The sequence below is a fragment of the Canis lupus genome, chromosome 8, assembly GCF_011100685.1.
Source record: "Canis lupus familiaris isolate Mischka breed German Shepherd chromosome 8, alternate assembly UU_Cfam_GSD_1.0, whole genome shotgun sequence".
Taxonomy (NCBI): Eukaryota; Metazoa; Chordata; class Mammalia; order Carnivora; family Canidae; genus Canis; species Canis lupus.
Window position 1 is genome coordinate 30292880 of NC_049229.1, and position 20981 is coordinate 30313860.

General features: G+C 51.6%; 1 protein-coding gene across 1 annotated transcript; it reads right to left on the minus strand.

Moving 5' to 3' along the window:
• Positions 1-6651: 6651 nt before the first annotated feature.
• BMP4 (bone morphogenetic protein 4) lies at positions 6652-13653 on the minus strand. The gene is made up of 4 exons (NM_001287170.1): positions 13456-13653; positions 10256-10380; positions 8742-9121; positions 6652-7759 (listed from the first exon to the last, which is right to left on the minus strand). Exons 3-4 carry the CDS (start codon positions 9112-9114, stop codon positions 6903-6905), a joined length of 1230 nt encoding a protein of 409 aa, NP_001274099.1. The 5' UTR covers positions 9115-9121; positions 10256-10380; positions 13456-13653; the 3' UTR covers positions 6652-6902.
• Between the last annotated feature and the right edge of the window lie 7328 nt (positions 13654-20981).

Genomic DNA, 20981 nt, shown 5'->3' on the forward strand with positions numbered 1-20981 from the left:
AGAGACTATGATTTAATTGCCTGTATGACTTTGAGTAGATGAGTAGGATAGCCAAGTGGCAAACATAATAAGATAAATTTGTATAATTCCCAAGCAGAGTGTCATCCATATGTGAAAAACATCCTCCTTGATTTACCTGAGTTGTTTTTTTTTTTAATTAAAAAATAAAATTCGATGTCTGCAAAGAAGAGGAGGAGGGATGTGAGTGGGTTTTATTTGTTTTCCTGAAGTGTCACCTGCAAGTCTACAATAACTGGCCAAACCAAACAACAATGATGCTAGCAGGCCTGTCCTCTCAACTATATGCTAAATCCTACAGCTCTTCCATCCGGAAAAACTGTTCAATCTCAAGATAGATAATGAGCAAAAGAGTCTGAACTTTTGGAGTTTAGGGGAGGGGAAAGATTGATCAAACTCACTTAGCACAGACCTGGGCTGTGAAAGACTGTGGGAAAGCGGCTCTCCTTGTTAACGGTCCCCACCCCCTCCTTCCCAATGAAATGGAATGCTTTGCTATGCAAATTATGAGTCTGATCTCAGGGGAAGTGAAGGACTCACGAGAGTAAAGGAGCTCACCTTTTGGAGATAAATTAACTCTTTTAAGGTACCATTGAACAAATTACTTCGCCATGCTCTAAAAGCTCTCTTAGTGCCCTAAAACCTCAAGATCACCTGAGATTAGTTTGCTCCTTCAAGGGTCAGGCCTCCTAAAGAATGAGTCCCATTGGAAAAACATCTTTTGTCTGCCCTAGTTAAGGTACACAAAAGAAGCATGTGGAAATCACTCAGCAACTCGACATTTGTGTTTGACCCCAACCAACTGGAATCTGAAGGTTGCAAGTGTCAAGGTCGGTTCTGAGCCTAGTAACCTAACTCAGTAGGTTTCAATTTGGTAATTACTGTATTTAGATAATTCTGCTTCCCTGTCCCATTGCCCTCAGTTCCCAAGAAAACCAGTGCAGTAAGTCAGGGCCAGAAAATGAGGGGCCTACATTGAGTCCAGTAGGAAATTGCTCAACCAATGACGTCTGAGTGTACGAGACAGCTTTCAGCATGCCTTTCCTTCTCTGGGTCACAACCAGAGAAGGAACGTGTTCCCAAGATGGCTAAATCAGGTGGATACAAGTCCTCCTGTATAAAATTGAGCCCTAGATGTCAGGTAACCCAAGGAGCATTCTGTTTGGTACTGAGACCACAACATTTGAGACTTAAAGAAATCAGTAAGAATCTTAATGAAATTTGGAAGTTATAGCCAGGCTACTTAAAATTACCTGAGGATAACTATGCAAGTTTTATACTCAGCTTACTTTCACAAAGGAGGGATGGCGATCCACACTAACATGTATATAAACCACACATTTGAGATCTTAAATATGTTAGTTATTAAATTTTCAGAAATTAAGTAAAAAGTAAGGAAAAATAAAAGCTGTATAAAAATGTGCGAATTTATGAACAAAAGCTGAAAAGCAACACAGAAAAATGTAGATAGTTGTTTTAGGATGATAAGGCTCCAAGCAAATTTGTTTTCTTATAAATATCTTTAAAATATTTAAGTACAGACTGGAAACAATAGAAGAAAGAAAGACGTAGTTGCATTTAAGCAGCTAGAACGAGATCTTGAATACATGAGTCTGAACTTTCTGGAGGTGAAGTGAATGCTTTGACTTATGTCGTTCTTACTGACCAATTATAAAGAGTTTATAATTATGTCAGTTCTCGAAATATACAGCTTTTTCTACTTTGGAATCCTAGGTGAATTCAAGGGATGTTGGGTATATCCTTAAGGATACCTGTTGTCATCCTTGAAAAACAGCACTACATTATTTTTCAGAATAATCAATGTAAGTCTAAGCCAAATTGAATTCAATTAGAAATCTCTCTCCCTCTCCCTCTCTCTCTCTCTTCCCCCCTACCCTCTCTCATAATGTGCGTATCTTCGGATTCTTCCCCTGGGCCTACCTTAATAAAGACTGCCTTGAACACCAACTGACCAAGATTAAAAATTAAATCAGCATAAAGCTTACGATGAACAAAGTTATACATTTTCTCAACTGAATTATGGGCAAATATGTGCAGGATGGAGTCAGTTGCTGGTACCGGAGAGACAGAGAAACAATTTCAAGAGTAAAGAATAGAATCCAGTATTTTCAACTTTCAATCACTATGCTTTTGGTCCTTAGGAAAATTATCTGCTGGCCATGGATTCAGTTAATAAAACTGAAAAAAACTGAGTGCTAAAGTAATGACAACAAAACTATGCAAAACCAGAATCTATCTGTACCCAGGCAAGGGGATTCAAAGACTTACGATGGGGGTGGGGAGCCTTGTCATTTTTTTAAATATTTCTATTAGCAAGTTATAAAAGGTCAAGAGAGATCAATGAGATCTTATCTTCAGAAACTGTGGCAAAATCAACTGAAACCTGGGCTTAAGAATTCTCATTAGTAACATAACTCAGCAAACAGCATTTATATTTTCACTCCAGGTTTTAAGAGACTATTTTGAAGAGACAGAAAAAGCAGAGACAATTGGAACTTGATTCAGTTGTGGCTTGGGTACACTGATTTATACATTGTAATTCCGAATGGCTTCATCAGTGAGCAAATACTCTGATTTCTTTTTCTACGATTGACTAAATGTTGCATACCTTGGGTTTTTGTATTTTTCAAATTTTCCAGTTTTTTAAAAATATTAGAGCAACTGACAATTTTTCCTAAAACTAGCCACGTTGCTTCATTGGTGACCACTACAGTTTTGAGGTGTGTATTTATTCTGCCATTAAGTGCTGAAAACATGGGGAAATGGGGCCACCAGGGCCGCACTTCTAACCACTCTGGACATATTTCCAGTTTTCAGAATTGTGCTAGTCTAGCTGAAATAATATGCCTATTTCTGCATCAATTCTACTTTGGCAATCCACCAGTTCTCCTGAAGTCCTCCGGGGAATACGAATAACTTTCTGATTTCTCAGGTAACGTTGCTTTTGTATTATTCTTTTCACTTAAAAAAGAGAATGTCTGTACATTCTATACAATTTGCTGCTTGTTGGAGCAAAAGTATCACTGAGCACAAAGAGCTTGGAGACTTGGGCTTCAAGCTCTACTCTCCTTGATTCATCTCTGGGATCCCCATGTTGAGTTCTGGCCTTTGGGTGGTGGGTGAGGGTCCGCGTGGGCACTGTGCGTCCCCGGGAGGCCCAAAGGCCTAGAGGACGTCAACCGAAGTGCTGTCAAATACCATGGGCTTGGCTTCTGAAAGAAATCAGTCAACCCATTCTTGCGCACCCTTGGCCTCTTCTCCTTCTCCTTCGTCTTCAAGATTTTATTTATTTATTCATGAGAGTCACACACACAGAGAGAGAGAGAGAGAGAGAGAGAGAGAGAGAGACACAGGCAGAGGGAGAAGCAGGCTCCCTGCAGGGAGCCCGACGTGGGACTCCATCCCGGGTCTCCAGGATCAGGTCCCGAGCCAGAGACAGACGCCCAACCGCTGAGCCACCCGGGCATCCCACCCTTGGCCTCTTCTGTCCCCCTTCCCCAGGGTTGAGCGGCTCCGAGGAGGCCGAGGGGGCAGCTCCCGGGGCAGGCCTGACGTCGGACCCTCTGTCCGTGGGTCTGTGCCCCCCACCCGTGCTCTCAGTCTGTCGGGCCGAGGTGCGGACCCACGGTGAGCTCCGCGCAGGCAGAGCCGACGCCTGAAGCCCCGCACCCTCCCTCGGCGCCTCGGCCCAGGTGAGCCACTGCCCCGGCGCCGCCGCTCGGCTCGGCCGCGTGACCCGGTTTCGCGCGAAATGTGCGGGGCCCCCGCCCTGCGGCCTCGCGCGCGCTCACCGGCTGCATCTGCCTTCGCGGAGGTTCACCTGAGCGCGGGGCCCAGGGCGCGGCCGGCCGAGCCCGGCGGGTGGTCAGCGCGGGGCGGGGGCCTGGAGTCGGCGGCCGGCGGGGGCGGGGGGGGGAGCGCGGCGCACACGGCGGGGCCCGCGTCTGCTCCCGGGCGGGCAGGACGCCCCCCGCCGCCCCCGCCGCCCCCGCCGCCGCCGCCGGGGAGCTCCGGGAGCAGGCGCGGGGCGGGGCCTGGCGCCCGGGGCCTGACGTCGGTCCGAGGCGGGCGATGCCGGGGTCCGCCCGCGCCGCGGCCGCCCGGGGCCCTCTCGGGGCGGCGCTGCCCGGCGGCAACGGGCTGCGGAACGGAGCGCGGTCCGGACCGAACGCCGAGCCCGCGGGTCCCGGCGGGTCTGGGCGCGCTGTGCGGCGAAGGCCGGGAGTGCGTGCTGCGTCCCGGGCCCCCGCGCCCTTGCCCTCGAGTTTCTGAAGCTCCTAGAAGCCGGTTCCAGTGTAAAGGCGGGGCGGGCATCGACCCGGCAGCTCCTCTGATGTGGTCACGACTTTGCTGAACTCCTCGAGAGCGATTCTCCCTCCCCGGCTCTCTTTAAGCACAGGGAACATTTCTCTAGAGGGAAAGAGAGATGGGGGCGGGGGCGGGGGGGGGGGGGCTTGATCCCACAGCGGTGCCGCGCCTCCGCCTGCAGCTGCAGCCCTAAAGCCCTCGGTCGAGCGTCAGTCCCAAATACAACGCTGAAACCTAAATTCGATCACCTCCACACACGCTCGAGTCCTTGTCTCCCCGGGCCTCGGACTGCGCCGTCACGCAGAATTTAAAGAGTTAAAGCTGGCCATAGCTCGTTGTTTTTCATGCTAGCATTTGTGGCATTAGGACTATTTTGTTAACTAGGTATATGCAATTCACAGAATTTCACGGTAAATTCCCCAGACCAAATATTTGGCTGAACAAATAAACAACATTATCCATTCCTGAAAATAAGCCAGTAGAAGGAGCGGGTGGTGGTGTCTGGGGGGGGGGGGGGGGGGGGGGGGGGGGGGCAGGGTGGTTGCTAGAAAGTGACCTGAGCCCGGCGGTCACCAGGCTTAGGATTCGCCCTCTGATAATTTGTCCAAGTGGCTAGAGATCTGCGGGTTCCTTTCCAATAACACGGACATTTCAGAAAGTTGCTGGAAATCGGGCAAAACAAATCGAGGCCGCCTGAGGGGAACCCGTAATGGGCTTCCCCTAAATGATTTATTCGACCTCCATACCATTAATCAAAGGGGCAGCGACCTGGGGGGCTAGGAGAGGGGGAGAATTATCCCTCTTTGCAGGGAGTTTTGGAGGAACTGTGGAGTCTTGCTGCCTTTGCCTGGGGCTCTGATCTCCTCTCTCCACCTGCGCTCTCCGGGGAGCTGGGGCTTTGGCAACCGCTCCACTTCTATTTTTATTGGTTTCCACTAAGCTGCTCCTTTTGGAGGATTGTAGGACTTCAGTAATTAAAAACAAAAATGAATCCTGCTTCACCTACCCCACCCCCAAGAGCACATGGAAGAGCTGTGTACATGAATGAAGGGGGTGCACACACACACACACACACACACACACTCCCACTGGTACCTACACCTTCATGGAAGGAGAAATGCGCTCCTATCAGCCCACCTCACACAGACTTTACAAAGACGCAGCATTTGCCTCAAGCCTACCCATGCCTAGGTAGGAAAAAGTACACATGGTAAGAAATGAACCTAAGCAGGCTAACATTCCAAGGCTTAATTTAGTTGCTAGTGGCCAGTAAGGAAAAGCAAAGGTCTCTTCCTCTGGTGCCCTTAGCTTCTAGATCCACATCATTCCTGAAAGCCAGTTCTCTGCCTTACTGGCAGCCCCTAACTGAGGGATATTCCACTCATTAGCATTTTCCTTTTTGGCCAAAATTTGAGCTTTCTCCTTGAAGAAACCCTGGCTCAGAACAGCACATCCACTGGCTATCTATTACTTTCTGCCCAGCTCTAGGGAACGGGGAGCTGGCATTTGACTTGATACTGCATAGAGGACAATGCTTTCACGTGCCTACTTAGAAATTTTGATCCTTCAGTGTCTGATCCCATTGCCACCCAGCCCAATCTGTTAGGATTTTGAACTCCATGAAGGCCTTCATGTGGGGAATAGGAGACAGGGGATAGTCAAGAAACACTGGCGAATTCCACCACTTGGTATATTAAAACGGTGGCCATCAAACTTTTTTCAAATGTAAGGTGTGTTATTTGTTCTGCTGAATAAAACCCACATCACCCCCCACCCACCTTGTTAAAACACACATACACACAAACACACATGTGCAAATTAGTTTTGGTTTGAAAATACAACTTTCATGCCTGTAATAACTGGAGACCCTTTAGGGTATCATAAAAGCTGCAGTGGGAATTATTCCCTAGAGCTGAGACTCTATCCATCAGGCTCAGCTGGGACGCACCTCTAACAGGTGAGCAAAAACAGAAGATGTACAAGGAGCCCAAAACTGAGTCTTTAATCTGGCCTACTCCTTTCATCCCACTGTTTCTCCAAGGCATGTGTCATCCAGATGGGAGAGGATGCTGCGTCCTTGTTAACATTAAATAGAAATGGAAAACAATTCATCCTGGCAATTACCATCTCTCTACCATCAGTTTACTTCCTGCCCCTCCAACTTAACCACCTCCAGTTACCACCCTCTGACTTCCATCCTGTCCCCAGCCCCTCCTCAACAGGAAAAAAAAAAAAAAAAAAAATCTCATTCAAAAGAGATGGGGGCAGAAGAAAAAAGGATTAAAGAGAAAAGGACAGTTTACCTTTAAAATAATGACTCATTTTATTTTTTCTTTTAATATGTAGTTATAAATATATTTTGTCAAAATATATGATCAATATGGTCAAAACATTTGCACGTAAAGTCATAAATAAGGTCAAGGTGAATGTTTAGGTTTTTTTTCCTTTTTTTTTTTTTTTTTTTTTAAAGATAAAAGTCCAGCTATAAGGAAGCAGTCTGTGTAGTGTGTGGGTGAGTGGATGGGAACATGTGTGTCCCCAAGGGCTGCCTGATCTCAGCGACACCCACATCCCTCTACTACCATCTCCTGATAATTTTTCAGTACCACCTTGTCATACTCATCCAGGTACAGCATGGAGATGGCACTCAGTTCGGTGGGGACACAACAGGCTTTGGGGATGCTGGAGTTGACAGAGTTGACCAGGGTCTGCACAATGGCGTGGTTGGTTGAGTTGAGGTGGTCGGCCAGTGGAAAGGGGCAATCCCCGTGGCAGTAGAAGGCCTGGTAGCCTGGCGGGGCCACAATCCAGTCATTCCAGCCGACGTCGCTGAAGTCCACATAGAGCGAGTGGCGCCGGCAGTTCTTATTCTTCTTGCGGGCCCGCTGTGCATGATGCTTGGGGCTACGCTTGGCCCTCTGGCGTCGGGTCAAGGCATGTCCGCGGCCATCGTGGCCAAAAGTGACCAGGAGGGGCCGGAGCTGGGCCCAATCCCCACTCCCTTGAGGTAACGATCGGCTAATCCTGACGTGCTGGCCCTGGTGGGTCCGTGTCTGATGGAGGTGAGTCACCTCAATGGCCAGCCCGTAGTTTGGCTGCTTCTCCCGGGTCCAGCGAAGGACCGCAGGGCTCACATCAAAAGTTTCCCACCGTGTCACATTGTGGTGGACCAGTCTTGTGTCCAGTAGTCTTGTGATGAGGTGCCCAGGCACCACTTCTGCCGGGGGCTTCATAACCTCATAAATGTTTATTCGGTGGAAGCCCTGCTCCCAGTCAGGGTCCTGGTTCACCTGCTCCCGGAAGAGTCGAAGCTCTGCAGAGGAGATCACCTCGTTCTCTGGGATGCTGCTGAGGTTAAAGAGGAAACGAAAAGCAGAGTTTTCGCTGGTCCCTGGGATGTTCTCCAAATGTTCTAGGCGCAGTGGAGGAGGAAAAGAAAAAGGGAAAAGAAAAAAAAAAAGGCACATTAACTTCTGGGATCAGAAAGTCAAGAAACAGCTTCAGTCAAGAAGCTTTGGGTGATGAGCAGTAAATTCTGTTTCCTTAGTGGAAGCCTATTTGGGGAAATGAGCCTATCTTTTCATTTGAAGGAGCAGATAAACGGGCAGCTAGCAAACCAGCAAAGCTTAGCCAGCATTCGGCAAGCACCAAAGACAGAAAGTATCTCCCAACCTCCTTTATATGTCTAATAATTTCCATGTGTCAACTCCTTACTCCACCACCATCAGACTCCCCTTTTAAAGCTCTCTTGGCTTTGTGTACAGTTTTCTTTACAAGTGGTTATAAAGAAAAGGGGGGGGGGTGGGCAACAGAGCAGAGGCAGGAGGAAACATGCACACTACCACCCTCTCCCTCTTCTTCCACTTTCGAGTATGTTACTAAACATTTCCCCAGCGATCTTGGAAACACAGAGCATGCCTTGTTGATCATGTTACAGAGGGGAAAATAAATTCCAACACAGTAATGATGCTGGTGGATTAATAACTCAGATTTACTTTGGAAAAGAAACATCCGCTAGGAAACATTCAGATCGGATTACAAGGCCCCTATTGAATAAACCTGACAAACACACAGCTGTAATATTAAATTCAGTAGGTGCTTTGAAAAAAAACGGGCAGAAAACCTGGCAGAAAAGGCTTTGATATAGCAAAAACACACCACAAGGGCTAGCCCACGTCTGAGTGGTGTCATTCTCCTTCCCCGGAACCCTTCCCCTCTGTCTCCAAAAAATAAATTCAGCCTCAGCTCTTGGAGGTAAGCAGCTCTGTTTGCCCGGGGCCGCCAGGATTTGGGGCTTTGATGTAACCTGAACTCTTCTCCCCCAGGGCTAACACTGCCCCCCACTAACCAGCCCTACTGGCCCTCCCCCACCTGGACTCTCCGCAGGGACTGACCTTCGTGGTGGAAGCTCCTCACGGTGTTGGCCCTACTGGCGGGGCGCTCAGGGTACTCCAGACCGATGCTGTGGATCTGCTCTTCCTCCTCCTCCTCCCCAGACTGGAGCCGGTAAAGATCCCGCATGTAATCTGGGATGACGGCGCTCTTGCTAGGCTGCGGGCGGCGGCGCAGCCCGAACATCTGCAGAAGCGTAGCCTCGAAGTCCCGCAGGAGCTCATGGCTCTGCCCTGAGCGGCGTCCTCCCGCGTGGCCCTGAATCTCGGCGACTTTTTTCTTCCCCGTCTCAGGTATCAAACTAGCATGGCTCGAGCCTCCTAGCAGGACTTGGCATAATAAAACGACCATCAGCATTCGGTTACCAGGAATCATGGTGTCTCTGGGGAGGGGGAGGAGGTTGAAGGTTAAAGAATAAATAAACACCAATAACTAGAGAGAAATAGAGATGTCTCTGCATATGCATATAAGGCTAGTGATGGAGGGGCAAGACGTAAAACAGGTCAGAAAGATCAAGTTTGTGTCTTCTCCCTCACACACCCCCACCACTACCAGCTGCAGCCATGCAAGGCCTGAAAGTAGGAATTGCCCTGTAATTACTTGGTCTAACTTGTTTACAGTCAAATAACCCCAAATCAGATAGCCTCCATCCTGTTAATCTTTTTTTGTCCCAACTGCTATCTGAGCCATGATCTCAGCTTGGTTTCTTCAAGGATAAACAGTTAACATTGAGGGGGTAAAACAGGGTGGGGGAGGGAAGACTCCAGTGCCCTGGCTCTCCACTTCAGACCTTCAGCCTCTCTCCCTCTTCCTCCACCCCCCTTCTTCCTCCGCCCTCCGAGAGCCAACTTCCACAACTTCCAGCTGGTTCGGAGCGGAGCGGGAGGGTGGGCGAGGGCCGAGGGCGGCGGGGTCCAGAGGCTGAGCCCGAGAACGTGGTCTGGGAGCTGACCGAGTTTGTGGCTTATTTTGCCGTGGCTGCTGAGTTTGAAATGCCCAGCAAAAAGCATCTGATCGGGCCCGCTCTCTCACTCCCAGGAAAGCGGGGGGCGGGAAGTGGGGGATGATTCCGAGAGAGAGAGAGACAGACAGACAGACAGACAGACACCTCTGCTGAGTTTTGACAAGCAGCTGGGAACGAGCACGGGGGAGCCGCGCGCGCGCGGGCGCGCGCGCGCGTGTGTGTGTGTGTGTGTGTGTGTGTGTGTGTTTGCCCAGAAAGTACAACCAACCCCAGGCTGCGGACCTTTCATCTCTTTAGCCCCCTCTCGCTCCCCTTTCCTGCAACGCACACTATCTGAGAGTCCGAGTGGGAGCAAGCAGAACTTTAAACAAAACCGGTACGCTCAGGCCCCGCGGCTGCCCGGCCAAGAAGAGGGCGACAGCGCTGCCAGAAAGCGGAGTGTGAACTCTGGAAAAAAAAAAAAAAGGTCCGACGGGAGGGACCCAGGGCGAGCAGGGGCGGGGAGGGCAGAGTGAAATCCCAGGAGGGGGGAAGGAAGAGGTGTCTACTCACTGACAGAAAACAAGGCATATAATAACAGTCCATGATTCTTGACAGCCAATCTTGAACAGACTTGCTGGAAAGGCTCAGAGGAGCTGCGGCAGTGCGTTGCTCTGGATGGCACTACGGAATGGCTCCTAAAATGAATATTTGAATATAATGAGAGTCTGGCGCAGACGGGCTCTGTTTTTCTTCCAGCCCCTCGGAGTCACGTGAGCGCGGAAGCCCCGCCCCGAGCGCGCAGGAGCCCGCCCTTCCCGCGGCGGGCGGCGAAAGGGCCCGCGCGCCCTCCCCCGCGGCCCCGCCCCCGCCGGGAGAGGCCAACCCCCGCGCGGGCCGCCCGGGCCGCCGGCGGTCGGGGAGGAGCTCCGAGCCGCGCTCGCCGCAGCCCCCGGCCGGTGCCCCGGCGCCGTGCGCGCGGGCCTCGCTTCTACCTGCGGCGTTCCGTGCCGCGGGCCCGGCCGACGCGCAGCGGCCAGCAGCCTGCAGCCTGCAGCCTGCAGCCGGAGGGGCGGGGGCGCACGGCGGGGGCTGCGCCTGCAGCGCGGACGCCGCTCCAGTGGGGCCGCGAGCGGGGGCGGCGGCGGCGGCGGCGGCGTCCCAGCAGCGCCCGGCCTCGCCAACCCAGCGGCGCTGACGGACGAACACGCTCGCGCGCGCCGCCACCTCCTCCCCGGGGCCTCCGCGAGGCCAAGTATTGCTCCCAGCGACAGCCACTCCCCCGCGCCCCGCGCCCCGGCGAGCGCCCGCGAGTGCTCCGACGAGCCGGGCGGGCGCTCGAGCTCCGGGCCGCAGGCCGCCGGCCCCGTCACGCACCGGGCCCGGGGGGGGGGTAGGTGTGAGGCCGAGGTCGGTGTGGGAAAGTGGGGAGGGAGCGGCCCCTGGGCGGGTTTCCGCGCTTGCATCTCGGAGAGGATCCCCGCACCGCGCCGGCCGCGGGGTGCACTCGGAGCGCAGCAGGTCCCCAAAGAAAGCGGTCCTCGAGCCATTCGAGGCGGAGGGCGGACTCAGAGGGGGACGTCGCTGCGGAAAGGGCGCATCACAGGTTTCGGGGCTCCGGGTCGCCGAGGTTTTACAACTCCCCGACCCGGCGCGGAAAGGAAATCCCACTGCGTTCCCAGGAGTCGAGAAAACCCTGAACAGCGTTCGGCCTGCGCTCGACCTCTGCGTCGGCGTCTCTCCCTCTCTCTCCAGATTGTCTTATTTTTGAAACCACCACTCCTCCCCCCGCCACTTCCTTCCCCCACCCCCTTCCTCCTTTGCACCAGCTGCAGAGTCGCAGCAAATAGTTCTTCAAGACTCTTGCCGACCCACAGCTCAAGGAATCACGGGGATGTCCTGACTCTAACGGAAGATGCTGCGGGCGTGGGTCGTTCTGTGCGGGGGGTGGGGGTGCGGTTCTCAAGACCCTGCCCCGCGCGCCCCGGCCTCGGCCCCAGCCCGCCCCGGGGTCCCGCTCCCCAGGCCACGGCACCCGCCCTCCCTTCCCCGAGGCTCTTTCCAGTTCCAGCGCCGGGGCTCATCAGAGATGGAGGGCTCAGGCTGCCCGCCTCTCTCCCTCGCAAATTTGGTTTTCTTCTTGGGGGCAAGCGCGGGGAGCCTTCGAGGAAGGCTGCATCTCGGAGAGGACCGAGCGCTTAGCCCTGGCTCCCCGCCCCGCCGGCCGGGTGTGGAGGCCGCGGGCGCCCCTGCGCGACCGTCGGCGCCGCCCGGGAGCCGCGCCGCTCCGGGAGCCGCTCTACGGCTTTCCCGCTCCCGCGCCGCAGCTGGAACGGGCTGCGAAAGGGCTGGGAGAGCAGAGAGAGGGCTTTTCAGACGCCTGGACTCTAAAACTGCCCCGTGGGAGGAGGGGTAGACATGGGAAACGCAGACGGAGAGGAGCCAGTCCCCGTGGGGGCCCGTGGAAGGGGCGCGCGCCCGGGACCCCGGCTCCCCTCTGCCCAGAGGAATCTCCCCCGCCGCCGGCGGGAGCGCGCGGCGCTAGAAACACGGAGGCTGGACGGAGAGCGGTGGTGTTTCAAGTTCAGATTCCGGAGGATTCGTCTCTGATCATGCAATTCCACCCCCCCCCCATTTTTTCTTTAATTAAAAAGGACGAAAGCCCAAAAGGACGTTCGTCTCCAGAACTTTTTCTTGGTGGTGGTGGTGGTGGTGGTGACAGGGATGCAGCTCGTGGCGATTGTCCTTTACTTCCCCACTAGAGTCTTCTGACGCCGGAGTTTGCCCAGAGGTGGCCTCAGTTTACCAAATCTATATTTTTTGGGGGGGGGGGGTCTTAACGTTTCACAAAGCTTTCAGCCCACAAACTCCGATCCTTACAGTGCATCCACCTAAGCGGTGCCCAGGAAGCGTTTGAGGCCTCGGGCCCAGCTCCCGCGGGGAGGGACCCGGGAATTCTGGAACCCTTGCCGGTCGGCTCTGGCCTGCAAGGACCCGCAAGAGCCCGGGTGCGCAGCGGGTCTTGCCCGCGACTCCCCACGGGCCACGACACCGCTGGAAGACGCGTGCCCGGGGCGCCAGGCATCCCGACCGGCTTCCTTACAGACCCTACACCAGGAAATGCTAGGGGAGAGGCTCCTTGGATGCTGCAAGTTCACGACAGCAGCTCGTGCCTAAGGCGCGTCGTGCACCGCAGTTGGCGTGCTCCCAGGGGCTCCCGCCGGCTGGGGCCGGGTCGGGTGACACTCCCCTCGACGCAGCCCCCCGGGCGGCGCGCGGTCTCCGGAGGCGGCAGGACCGCGCTCCCCGCGGCAGAACCAGCCCGGGTTAGGTGTTCTTCCTCCACCTCGCGGTCCCTCGGCCCCCTCCCGCTCTCCGGACCTCGGAGCCCACACTCCTTTCTCTCCCGGCCCTTCCCGTCCGGGGATCGCAAAGCCAGGGGCCCCGCAACGCGTTCCGCTCAAGACCTCAGTCTTTCCCAGCGACCCCAACTAAGGCTCCTCTTCTTCCCATCTCTTCTGCCCCGAACCTACCAAAGGTGGAAATCACCCGGGGCCGCCGGACCGAGGAAGTGGCCCGGGTAGAGGCAGTAGCAGATGTGGGGAAGTGTCTTTGGGCGCCAGCATCCCTACCTCTAGCACCACCGTAGGGGGGAAAATAAGCCACCTATGGCTGTGGCCAAAGGCTGAGCCCCCCGCTGTCCCTCCCCCCCAAGGATGCTGCTCCCCGGGGCCCCCTCTGCCTGGCACCCCTCGCCAGGTAGCCTTGCTCACCATAGGTCCCTGCAGCAGCGGGCTCGCCAGCAGCAGCTCCTGGGGACCTCTGAACGGCTGCAGTGAACCCGGGCAAGGGCCGAGGACTGGGGCGCTGCTGGCTCGAGACGGCGCGGACGGGAATCCCATCAGGGAGGGAGGCGAGCTGCTCAGCCCCGAGCGCTCCGAGCGTCTCAGGCTCCCGTCCCTAGGCTCGGATGCCACACTCACCTAGCTTCCGGGCAGGGCTCCGCTCTCCTTCCCTCCCTCCCTCCTCCTCTGCCCTCGTGCATCTTCTCCTTCCCCCTCTTTCCCTCGCTCTCTTTCTTTCTTTCCTTCCTCCTCCTCGTCCCCGGCAGCCCCTCCCTTCTTCCCCCCGCCCTCGCTCGCCTCCCTTTCTGGGATGGGAGCCCCGCCCACATCCTCCCATCCAGCCGCCGGGCCTCGCCTCGCCTCGCCTCGCCTCGCCTCGCCTCGCAGGCCCGGGTCCCGGAAGCCCGGGCTGCGCCGGAGTCGGCAGCTGTTGCCCGGGCCGGGCCGGTGCTGCTTCCAGCTCGGGGAAGCGGCCGGGGCTCACCTGGGGACCACGTGCAGAGGTACTAGAAAGCATGCACCGACTAGTCGCCGTACCTTCCAAAAATACCCATGGGAGTCTGGGCTTCCCCGAGTTTAGAGTAACTGCTGCCCAAACTGATGATTAAAACACTGAGTAATCACCATTTACCCCGAGTAATTAGAGATAATGAAACACCTCTAAAATCAGGTTATGGAAAAAGGAGCTGTTGGATTGGTTTAAAGGGTAGCCTTCCACAAACTGTTAAAGGATTTCCAAACAGTGAGAAACAGGCTGTGCGAAGGACTGTGTGCTCTATGAGGTGCCTCTTTGGCTGTTGAAAGGTGATTTTCCTTCCAAAACATTGTTTTCAATGCTTCTTGTGGAAAGCCTTGGCGATGACCCCCAGAAGGATGGTCCCAATAAACAGTCCAGTTCCCTCTTCCTCCCCAGGCCTAACAATTTTGAGGACAGAGATGGCATGGAGACAGGCCGGGGCCATATTTTTACAGTAAGAAAAGCCTGCTTATTACCACTCAGAAACCCTCTTAAGAACCACCATATGAGGTCATTTTTGTTGTTATTGTTGTTTATTTGTGGCACACCTGGGAATACTTAATCTCAGCAAACTGATCTTCTGAGGAGGTAAACCAGCCACCAAACCAACAACATTTTTGTCCACAGGGACACAAGAGAGGATACCCTTTGTTCCGTTTTTAAAGGAAGAAAGGAGTGAGGAGTTGGCCCTTTCCAACAAGAAAGTGCTAGTAATTATATTAGCAGGGAGGTGGAATGTGTGCTTAAAACCTTCCCAAACAGGAGCTAATTTCACACAGTGTCTCTGATAGAGATGAGGCAGGACATAGCAGCCTCATCTCTCTGGTTTACAAACACGGAAGGGGAAGAGCAGCCAGGTTAAAGGAACTTGCCTAGAGCCCTGAACTAAATCACAGCCTCTGCTCTGGAGTCCCGAGCTAATAGTGCAGGGCGGGGCTGAGGGCCACAGCCCTGAGCTCCAGGTAGCCTGGGGAGTGCTGGAGGATGGAGCCTTTCCTGCCCTGGATTTCTTACCCTGCATCCATACTACACTTCACCATCCCAGCAAAATGTTTAGGTCTTTACTTAAACAGGTATTGGTCCTAGGGGCTTTATCTATAAAAACTTTTACATTTAGATACCTTCAATATTTAGAAAACCTACTTCATTTGTGGAACACAGATTACCAAAGTTTGGAATTGGATAAAATGTGGGGAAAAACTGTGAGAGCAGGGCCAAGGCGTCCTGCCATCTTTTCCAAGTTAGGCCTCTGAGGTCTTTTAGCCCAATAATGCCTCAAACCACAGAAACAAGCTGTATGGCTTTGAGCATGTCCTTGAATTTCTGTGGGCCTCAGTTTTCTCATCAGCAGAATGAAAGGATTAGAACAGTTTTCATACCCCTTTTCCATTTGAAAATGATTTAATTTTAATTGAAATCATTAAACATCTATCTTCTTTTTAAAAAAAGATTTTATTTATTTATTGGACAGAGAGTGAGTGTGTGAGCACAAGCTGGGAGACGGCAGAGGGAGAGGGAGAAGCAGACTACCCACTGAGCAGGGAACCCTGGTACCCCAACTCCACGTAGCTTGATCCCAGGACCTGGAGATCACGACCTGAGCCTAGGAAGACAGATGCTTAACTAACTGAGCCACCCAAGTGCCCCCATCATCTTTCATTAAAAACACACATAAGCCCACCTTTTCTAAGAACCTCAGATTAAACAGGGTAGGGCAATACCACCATTAAGAAAGGAGGACTGACAATATACCTCCAGCTTCCAACGTAATCAGAATTACATCAATTTTTTAAAAAGATTTTATTTTATTTATTTGAGAGAGAGAAAGCCACCATCGAGCAAGAGGAAGAGAGAGTCTCAAGCACACTCTGCTCTGAGCTTGGAGCCAGATACTGGGCTCTATTTCATGACTCTGAAATCATGACCTGAGCCAAAAAAAGGGTCAGAAGCTCAACCAACTGCACTACCCAGGCACCCCTAGAATTACAGCAATTACTAATAATAACAAAAGAAAATTAAAACTCCATTAAATAGTTACCTAATGTCCATCCTGAGGCTAAAGGAGCACACTGCCTAGAGTTAGGACAGATTAAATGTTCACCAAGCCCCCTAAAACAACCAGTATCGTTTTAAATCATTAACAAAATGTATTCCTTAATATTTAAACTCAAAACAACACTGATATGCTGTGTTTAAAAGTAGGGCTTTATTTTATTTTAAGGCACAAGATAATAGGTGTTTTTTTTTTAATCCAAATGCTTTTGGATCATTGTTATTGTCTCATTTTGCTGAAGTCTAAATAATAAAGTGGCCATTGGTCCACCCATGAGTGTGTGAAACTCACAGTCCAGGAGTTTCTAATGAAGACACCTGACATACCTTGTTTAGAACCCCGATACGAGTCTTTAGATATGTGATGGAAGAACTCAGCTTCAGTTCCTTTTGGATAGTTTTATTTCTAGCCCACATTGTAAACAGGGCAAACCTTCTATTAGCGCCTCTATTTACTCACTCTTCTTTTTCTTCTTACTTCCAATCTCTCATGCCAAAGAAGAAAGTACCTGCTGGTTAGAGAACTAAATCCATCACAGCCTAGTGATCTGAGTTAGTGAGGGAAATCAGTCCCTATCTCAAGCTTACTTGTGAACCTCGCTGTTTTTATAGAATATAATATAGCTGGACCAAATGAAGCTGTGCTCTTAAATCATCTAGATTGGGAGGAGACATCTATTGTAATTCAACAGTTAACTATTGCTCTTCCGCTGCTACTGCTAAATGAAGGGCGTTTGTTTGGGTTTTTCCTGGAAAGCATTATGGAAGAGTAGCTAGACAGCAAGTTCTTAGGACATCCTTTCTCAAGGATGAGGAACATAAGCTTCAGAACAAGGCTGGAGCCAATGCTGAAAAATGCAGATTTCCCAGCTCTGCCTGCCTGAGATCTACATATTGCACAAGGTTCCCTGATGATCCTGAGCACACTAAAGCTTGAGAACTACTGTTTTAAAAGTGATTTCACTTATATTTTCAAGGCTGGTAGATACCACTAAAAGGCTGATACCTAGATGTTACTAAACAGTCAAGGAATACACTTGGCATGTGCTTTATAAGCTGTTAAATATGGTGATTATAGTATTACTATGCCCAGAACACACCAAATAGGTCTTTGCAAATGAAAAGATTTCTAATCCTCTGGGTGTAGTAGTTCTTACATCTAGGTCCTTGAGTCAGAACCACATCAAGTCATCAAACCTTCTTTGCCAATTAAGTGTCAGTTGAAGCTCTGGAGAGATACTTTGAATGAATCCCCAGCATCACTGCTGACTTTGGAGAAAGAGTAAGATAGATAGATAAATTGGAAATGGAATTACAAGGGAACTCTGAAACTGGCCAGGACCATTCGTTTTTACCATTTGTTGTTATACATTTCCTGTCTGGTCCTCACAACTGTCATAAAAATCTACAGATGAGAATCTGAAATTTAGAGGGGTCATATGAATTTCTCAAGGTCACAGAGTTAGTAGGTTGGGGACCCAAAATTCAGACCAGGCCATTTTGCCTCCACCTCCAAATGCCGTTAGCAGGTCTTGCAGAGGGATGGACCCCCTCTGACTAGACAAGGCTTGCACTGGAGGCTTTCCCAAGGCCAAGGCAGCTGCGGCTCTACCCTTGCAGCATGCAGTGACAGAGAATGTCAGGATTTCTTCCCAGGGTTCAGAAGACAGAACAAAATTAAGACCTGGAAGCTTACCTCTTAGGGATTCTTATTACATAGCCCACCTTAAGGGAAAACTTTATGTGAACTTCCCCAGGAGTAAAAGTCCTGATCTTGAGAAAGACTTTGCTTATCTCTGATGGGTCTCCTCATTGAGTTTCCTCTATGTAAATGTGAGAACTGAGCAAGTTCCTCACAGGTCTTTCTCACAGGTCTTTCTCTTTCCCCACGAAAGAGAAATAGTATATCTGCTAGCTAAAGCCATGGTCAAATGCCTAAACCTCCAAACCTTGGTTTGTTCATTTCTAGTCTGAGAATAACAATTTCTATTTCATAATATTCTTATAAGCATTAAATGAGTTAATAAAATAAAATGGCAGGCATAAAGTGCTCAGCAAATATTAGCTATTATTTTTCTTCACAAAGGTAATGATTACAAGAGCAAAGTAGGTGAAAAGTCACTCTGGCGCTGAGTTTTATTTATTTATTTACTGATAAACTTTTTAAAGGAAGGGGTTATAGCTCACATTTATTTTATAATCATTGAGGCTGTACACATAAGGGATTGATTGGATAAAGGCTGTTTACGTGAATCAGCACGCATCGAGTTACTATTCATTATGATTTGTCTGTATGAGTCTGACCTATGAACAAATCTCTGCCAAGATGACTAATCACTGTCAAAGTGGACAGGCATTAACTACTGAGAGCAAAGAACTACTAGGCTAGATGACATCTGAAACATTTTCCATCTCTGTTTTTTCCGATCTCTAACAGCTCTGACTTTTAACAATTTTTCTTTATAATGTAAACTATCGGCTCACTACTTTCTAGAATACAATATCTTTAACAAAAAAAAGTCATTCAAATCAGACCATCAAAAATGGACACAGAATTCTAATCAAAACCCCAATTGTTATGTCTTAACATGTTTACCATGTGGATGGATGGCAGACAGGGCATGGATATGGAAATTCCTCCCTTTCCAAAGAGGATGGCATTGGCATACAATGAAGGATGTTTGGCTTATTCCTGTTTTAAGCTTCCTCTGCTAAAAAGTAGTCAACTATACCCACTTGCTTCTATAGCAGAGATGCTGCCTGGAAATAAACTATTATGAAATGTGTCAAAAAGGTTAAAACTTTGGAATATCTTCGATCTCAGCATATATCCCTCTCTGTTGCTAAGTGTTAACAGTGTGACCTGGATAAAAATGCAGTGTCACTGCAGGATGAGTTTTGGAGGCAGAGACATCAGACTGTACCAAATGAGTTGTTATGGTTTCCCAACCAGATGTCATTTGGGCAATACCATCTAACCATCTAACAGCTCAGTTCAAGCTAACAGCTTTCTAGCCTTTTGCAAGGAGAGTTTTGTCCAAAGGGATATGTGATCCAAGAAATTTTTGTTGTACAAATAAAACTTGGGTGTGTTTACAAATAGTCTAAATATTTCATGGTTCTGGGGAGAGGGTGGAAATCCTTTTCACCAATGTCTTCCTTGAGAATAAATATATATTATTTGTAATCCCCTCAGGGATTATGTATAGATGGAATAAACATTCAAAAATTGCTTGTTGATGTTGACTTTATGAAAATTCATCAAGCTGTATACACGAGATTTGTGCACTTTTCTATGCGTGTTCTATTTCAATAAAAGTTTACTAAAAATATACTTTTGAAATTATTCCTTAAAGTTATTTTCTTTGACCAGCATCTGAAGCCCACCAGAAAGAGACAATGTTCCTAGTCCCCTCAGGTAACCAGAGGGTTGCACAGAGCAAAGCTAAGAGAAGCATAATCTGTAGTGCCAGGGTGGCCACAGCACCAGGGAAACCCACCCAGGGCTTCAGGGAGTCTGCTCTGGAGCCTCCCAAAGGCGAGCAGTTGTGGCAACGAAGGCGGGGGGTGGGGGTGGGGGGGGAGGCTTTGGGGGAAACAGCGCAACCCAAGGGAAGAGGGCAAGATGCGTGATGCGCACCTGCACGTTTCCCAAGCCCAGGGAGGGCCAGAACCTCTGGGCGAGAAAAGCAGCTCCTGGAGGCATCTGCACTTCGGACTCCGCTCATCCCCTCCTTGGCTTCCCCCGCGGGGAGAGAGGCTCGGAGAGCGCATTTCCAAGTGTCAGTCTCCAGGAGGGAAAGGCAGGGACGTCGGAAACCTATATTACGTATTTCTGAAGACAGAAGTGCCCTAAGCACAAAGAAAAGGTAACAGCTTCAGAGAAAGAAATGTGCCCCATCTCCAGATTCTGGGACCCCTGGGCTTGGGGACAGGATAGCAGGAGAGAAAACCCGGCTCCGCAGGCGCGAAGGAGCGCCCCTTTTTATTCCTGGCGGCGTGCCAGCTCCACGCAGAAATGGCTTTTTAGGTGCCTGTGACCTTGCGTCCCCGGGCCAGGCTCCGAGATCACGCAAGCTCGAGTAAGGAGAGCGTGCGGAGAGGGGCTGCGGGAAGGGGGCCCACCTGCGTTGGGGAAGAGCCGAGGCGCACCCAGCTCTCACCTCCGCAGGTGGACGGAGGAGGAGGTGCGGACGCCCCGGAAACGCTGACTGCAGGTGCGGTGCGTAGCAGGCCGGGGACACGAGCGTCGCCGGCCCCAGGACGTCCTGTCGGGTCGGACGCGGCCCTGGGCTTCCCCCAACGTCCCTCCAGGAAACGTCCGCTCGCGTCCCCACGCCCGAGGGCCCCCGGGAGGAGGCGGAGGCTCGGGAGGCTGTGGCAGCGGACACCTTCCCTCGCGTCCGGGCGGCGACGCCCCAGCGAGCGGCGCAGGTGTCAGCGCAGGCCGGTGGCCGCCCCCCGCCGGCGCCTCCCGCCCCGGCCCTGGCCCTGCTAGCTCGGCGGCTGCGCCTTCCTACCTGCGAGAGCTCGACCCGCTCTCACGCTCGGTTTGCAGGATTTGTGCCCCGGACGGCTCATCTGACCCCCACCCCGAATAAACAGCGAGCGCCCCGGCCACTGGGGGCGGGGGCAGGGGCAGGGGCAGGGGCAGGGGCAGGCCACCCGCACAGAATTTCCGTGCGACCGCGAGAGGCTCCTCAGACATCGAGAGTTCCCGCTTATTTCTTCGTCTACCTGACCAGGAAACTCCTGGAGAGAAGTGGGGGAGGAAATAAGGAAGCCGAGGGAGGGAGGGAGGGAGGGAGGGTTCAAAGTGGTTCCTGCCACAGTTTGCGCCTGCTCCCTGCATCACCAGGCGTGCACACACACACACACATACCCA

Excerpts from the sequence above, each read along its gene's own strand:
- BMP4 (NM_001287170.1), bottom strand. The coding sequence starts at position 9,114 with ATGATTCCTGGTAACCGAATGCTGATGGTCGTTTTATTATGCCAAGTC. Across the intron at positions 7,760-8,741 it reads GAGGAGCTTCCACCACGAAG|AACATTTGGAGAACATCCCA; the intron begins GTCAGTCCCTGC and ends CACTGCGCCTAG.